Source organism: Myotis davidii, unplaced genomic scaffold, assembly GCF_000327345.1.
Source record: "Myotis davidii unplaced genomic scaffold, ASM32734v1 scaffold726, whole genome shotgun sequence".
Classification (NCBI taxonomy): domain Eukaryota; kingdom Metazoa; phylum Chordata; class Mammalia; order Chiroptera; family Vespertilionidae; genus Myotis; species Myotis davidii.
This window is the reverse complement of record NW_006297808.1, coordinates 621,070-626,748: the sequence shown is the minus strand read 5'-3', so window position 1 is coordinate 626,748 and position 5,679 is coordinate 621,070. Positions and strand designations below refer to the sequence as shown.

Below are 5,679 nucleotides of genomic sequence, written 5' to 3'. Positions count from 1 at the left end.
GCCTTCCTCCTGCTCGATGCTCTGCTCGATGCCTGGAGGAACAGATGGCTGCTGAGCCATGATCTGCCCCCATTCACCACTGATCCCCAACCCACACTCAGGCTCTGGCTTAGGACTCCCCTGGGCGGACTTGTGTGGCCTGTAAATGGGATCACATGGGAACCAGAGGAAAAAGGAGGGCCAGGCATCGATGGAGGAGGAGCCAGCCAGGACCCTTCTAGGCAGGATGCATGTGTAGGTGTGTGTACATATGCATCACACTCCTCTGTGTGAGCTCCTACTATATGTAGGCCCGGTGCTCAGGCCCATGCTGTCTCTCTCCTGCTCAGGAAGGCTGTACACCCAACACGGGGCCATGTCTGGAGCGGAAAGGGTCAAGCGGTTGCCACCTGCAGGGGACACAGCCCCTCGGCCTGTGCATTCCAGGCATGCACATGTAGGCCCATACAGCCACATGGAGGCTCTGTGTGGGACTCGGCAGTGCTAGCTACTCCTCCAATCCTCTTTAGGTGAAGGGGGGGACAGTGCCCAGAGTGGAGCACTTCCTGGACGAAGCCAAGGGCCAGCCCAGGCCCTGGCACAAACAGGCCAACAAGATAGCTGTTGAGTGAATGGCACATGATGGTAGCCTCATAAAGAAAAGCAAGACCCAATGTACCCCCTCAAAGTTGATGAAACCCCATGGGCTGTGTGGAGGAAGCAGGCTTGGAATGCCCCCCACCTTAGACAAGGCTGGAGCCCAGACTCACTCTTCAACTTGGAGCGCACTTTGTTTGCTGTCTTCTTTATGTCAGACATGAGTTCCTCCAGCTCCTCCTTCGTCTCTGGGGAGGCAAAAGGTTGGGGGTAGACACCCTGGGTTCCCCCATGCCAATGTTCAGGCTCAGCCTCCTACACAAGGGGCCCACGGAGGGGGGCTCTGGACAGACCCTGGGTCCTGGGTCTTCCTTCTTCCTTGACTAAGGTTCTGTCTGCCCCTCCAATCTTGGGCCGGGGCCACACCAGCTGCAGCCTCACCCCCTCTCATGCTGCTTTCCAAGGAGCCTCCCTTCTTCTTTCACTGGCTCCCCCACCCCCTGCAGATAACAGATGGGTCTAAATTTAAGGCAGAAATAATTGTGGAGCAGCTGGTGATGCTGGAGCTGGCACTGGAGAGCATTTACTTGATACTTGCCTGAGTCGGGGTGCAGGGGGTGTGTGAACTCACCTAGCATTACCTGGTGGCTTGTGGGTAAGCATCCAGCCAGTGGGCTGACAGGGCCAGGGGCCAGGGAGGCAGAAGCCAGCCCCTACATCAAGCACCCTGAGCGGGGCAAACCTTGTTCTATTCACAAAGCCCCCCTCCCCAGGTGCTGAGCTGAGTGGAGGCCAACTGCTGAGTGCCCAGGGGGTGGACAGGGGCAGGAGGCACCTGGCCTGGGTGGGGTAGAGCTTCAAAGAGGCGGGCCCCCTGGAGGTAGCAGGCAGCGGGGCCTATGAGAGGGTGGAGCTGCGGTCGGTAGCTGGTGCTTCTGGCCCTTGTTCCAAATGGAATCATCCCCCTAACGCTGGCGGAAGCTACGAGGGTGCCCAACTTGCCGCATTCCCTGCGAGGTGTTGGTTGGCAAAAGGGAGACAAGGTGGCTGCTTCCCGCTGGGGTGCTGGGCGGAACAATGGGTCCTGACAGCACCCCAGCCTCAGGGCAGCCTCAAGCCCCAGAGAAATCATAACTGAGCTCCTGGCTGCGACCTTTCCCCTCTACCCTCTGCTGCCTCCAGGGCTGGGGCTTCTATAGGGGGTTGGGGAGGGGTGTTTACAGTGGAGGGGCAGCTGAGGCCACTCCCAAGGGGAATATGAGTGAGGTGGAGTGGGGGGCTTTAAGGAGCGGAGGAGGGAGTCTCTCCCTGAACAAAGGAAAACTTGGTTACCAGCTGCTCTAACGTCTCAGCCTTTTTAGCTCAGACCCAAAATAGCCCAGTCCAGATAGCAGCTCCCAGAGGAGGCAGAGCCAGCCTCAGCCCAGGAAAGCGCCCCCCACTCACCACTATCTTTTCTCGTGACTCCTTAACTCTCCTCGCCTTTGCCTTAGAACCCGCACTTTACTCAGCCCACATCAGCGACCACCTGACTGCTCAGCTCACAGGTGGCAATTCTGAACTGGTTGCTGCTGACCGACATGGGGAGAAATGCCGAAGAGCACCAGGGAGGCCGGGAAGGAGCTGGGCAGCTCATCACCCCACCTGGGCACCCCACCTTCCAGCAGGTGAGAGGCCAAGTCTCCAGCTATTTAGAGTTCCTGCCCCATAATCAGCCGCCTTCTCACCAGCAGTGACCCACCACTGACACACACTGACCCACATACACACGGGCACATAGACAAACCATGTCACATGCTGCTGTCCCAGACCAGCCTCTGGGAAGAGGGGGCTGCACTGGATGTATGCCCTGTTTTGGGTGGTTCCCCTTTCCTTTGTACCGCTTTCTGAGATAGTCACCCAGGCTTCCAGTTCACTTATTTTGCCTTCCAAGGGCCTGGCACTGTGCTTGGTTGGTGTGGCATTGGCCTTGGGTTCAAGCACACTTTGGGGCTATGAAGAGATTTTTTTTCTGGGTAACTGAGGGCGTCTGGGGGCCTGGGGGTGAGGGGCCATGAACAGGGAGGCAGCGCTGGAGATGAAACTGAAAGCAAGCCCAAGTGCCCTGGCCCCTGTCACTGCCCCTGGGGCTGAGGGAGCGCGCCCTTAGGGAAGGGGATCTCCAGCCTGCGTGTTGTCAGCCGGGCACATAATAGTGTAGTGATCAACACCTCAACAGGTACTGTGACAGCTGGGTCAGGGAGACCTGTCTGGGGACAGAGTAGAATGCAGACACACACAGGCTCCCTGTGCAGAGGGACAGAGGTGACTTCCTGGAGTCCTGAGAATGCCTGGCTCCAGGGTGCCAGTGGCCAGATGTCAAGGCTGCCAGCTCTTTCCGGAAGCTCTGCCTGCTTGGCCAGCTTGCCCTCCTACAGCGTTGCTGCTTCAGAGCTGCCATCTGCTCCCCAGGGAGGCAAGGAAAAGGGAGGGGCGAGGCTGAGAGGCCTCCTATTCATGAGAGTAAGCTCCCGCTCCTTGCCTTCCTCCCAGAATCCCAGGGCTGCAGCCAGCCCAGGGCCTTAGAAAAAAAGCCAGTTTACCGAGGGAGGGCAGGCTGGCTGCCTGACCCACCCAGGTCTCAGGGGGGGCCACCCCTCCCACCACACAAGTCTTTGTGGGAGACCTGGGTCCAGTGTGAGAAACTAGGCACTGACCCTCCCCTCTCTCTCCATCCTGGGCCTGGGGCAGCTGTGTTTCCTGAGGTTCTCACAGAGCCCCCCCAAACCTGGCCAGGCAGCAGCGCCTTCCTGGAGAGGCCCATGGGGCCTAAAACCCACCCCTCACACCAATGCACTCACTCTCATCAGGGTTGGGGGAGGCCAGGATGGCACTGTGCTTCCGCTTCACCTCCTCCACATTCTCGGAGATCTTGTCAATGAAGCCTCGGATCTCCTCTACCTGTGGACCAAAGCCAGGTGATCAGGAGAAAGTCCACAGACGGGCTTCTTGGGCCTATGGCTTGTCCAGAGTGGGGCCAGGAATCAGGCTTAGGGCCAGGCTTCCAGTGGAGGGGGGGCTGGCTGCTCCAAATTCCTTCTAGATTGGGGTGAGGAGGAGTGGTCCAATCCTAAACTTTGCTCCCCTCTGAGCTTCAGGCTATTCACTCTCAAAAGAGGTTCACTAATTGGTGCCAAGGGCTGCTGAGCCAGGATCAGCTGTGTAAGTGAAGGCCTGGCTCAGAGTTGAGACATGGTCACCCAAGGCCTGCCAGTGTATGGGGAGAGATTGGGTGTGCTGGCTCCCACCTGTTCGAAGAACTCATCCATGAAGCGGTCTCGGTCCACGGTGACAGTGACATCATCGTCGTCATCGCTGTCCTTGGCCTGCACGGGATTGGGGACACATGAGCATACCTGTAGTGGGACCACTGGACTTGGGACCCAGTGCCTGGCATCGTGTATAGCAGGCTTGCAGGTTGTAGCTCCAGGGCCCAACCATGCCCCTCTGCCCTCTTGGCAAGGATAAGCCCTGGGTGTGCCCTGTGCCCCAGCCCGGCGATACCTGAAAGATCCCTGGTGACCCAGCATAAGGAGAGGGGCCTTGCCTGTCAAGTTGGAAACGGCCAAGTCTCCATCTCCAGGCCAGGGACTCCTCTTGCCCAGCTGCCTGCCCCTTCCCCACACGACTGGGGTCCTCCCAGAACCTCCCTCCCTCTAGGGTGCTGCTCAGGAGGCCCTGCCATTGGCTGGGCAAGAAAACCTCAGGGATTGGTCCCCAGGCCACGGGGCCCCAACTGGCCCCAAGTGGGGCTTGGCTAGGAGATCTATGGAGACAGCTTGGAGGGACCCTTCTCATCAAGAGATCACACCTCCTCCCCCAGCAGCTAAAATTAATCCTGGCCTGAGATAGACCACCTGGAAGCCAGCGTTGTCTACTCTTCTGGCTAGGAGTTTCCAAGCTCTCTTTCCCCCGAGGGCCCTGGAAGGGGAGGCCTGGGCTGTTCCAGGCTTGGGCATGTCAATACCTCCCTCCCAAAGGCTGGATGGTTCAGACACGAGGCCATCCCCACAGCACCCCAGACGTGCCTGAGAGAGACGCCTCTGTACGGGGCTCTGCCATGCTGCTTTACCCACTCAGTCCTCTCAGCATCCTCTCTCTCCTGGTCAGTCTTGACCTGGGACCTTGACCAGAGCTGGGTCCATCAGGTACAAGAGGCCAGTCATGGCCCTGACTGGTTTGGCTCAGTGGATAGAGTGTCAGCCTGCGGACTGAAGGGTCCCAGGTTCAATTCCGGTCAAGGGCGTGTGCCTTGCTTTCGGGCACATCCCCAGTGGGGGGTGTGCAGGAGGCAGCTGATTGATGTGTCTCTCTCACATCAATGGTTCTAACTCTCTATCCCTCCCCCTTCCTCTCTGTAAAAAATCAATAAAATATATTTTTAAAAAAACAAACAAAAAACACAAGAGGCCAGTCATGTAACTTGGCTGGGGCTTGCCTTAGGAGCAGCTGTACAAAAGCCAGCCTCATCCTGGGGTGGGGGTAATTATACCTCTGACTTCCCAGCATGCTGGCCATGCCCATTACTGTCCAACCCATACCTTGACTTGGCCATGGTCAGCCCACTCTCCACCGCCAAGGCCAGGATACCCAGGGCAGGACTGTCACCCATCGGACTGGGGTTCTCAGGCTCTATCACATCTCTTAAGCGCCCCAAGGGGAGGAGGCACTAGCTGGCTAGGCACTGGCCCTCACCTCCACGCTCTTACATCAGGGCTCAGGATAGAGGCAGGCAGAAGTCAAGGGATAGGGAAACTGAGGGACTTATCCTGTGGGTCTATCTCTTCTCTACAAAATGGGGACAGAGACACCTGCCTACAGGGAAGGAGGGCTGAGGAAGGATGGGGAAGCGCAGCATGTTGTAAAGGGCTGTGCCCCTGGAGCTCTCGGGGTCCCACTACCCCAACAACGTGGGGCTTGGCTAGGAGATTTATGGAGACAGCTTGGAGGGGCCCTCTCATCAAGAGATCACACCTCCTCCCCCAGCAGCTAAAATAAATCCTGGCTCACACAAGTGCCTGCAGCTGCTACCAGGTGGCCCCCCTCCCCCTACGGAGCCCATCC

The 5,679-nt window shown here is 58.2% G+C and overlaps 1 protein-coding gene across 1 annotated transcript in view; it reads right to left on the bottom strand.

Moving 5' to 3' along the window:
• Window positions 1-4,184, bottom strand: part of STX1A (syntaxin 1A) — a 9,318-nt gene extending 5,134 nt beyond the window's left edge. Inside the window, 4 exon segments of the mRNA XM_006773367.2 lie at window positions 1-32; window positions 750-824; window positions 3,417-3,516; window positions 3,864-4,184. The exon segment at window positions 1-32 is cut by the window's left edge and continues 4 nt beyond it. Coding sequence (XP_006773430.1) covers window positions 1-32; window positions 750-824; window positions 3,417-3,516; window positions 3,864-4,145 — 489 coding nt within the window. The 5' untranslated portion in view covers window positions 4,146-4,184.
• Between the last annotated feature and the right edge of the window lie 1,495 nt (window positions 4,185-5,679).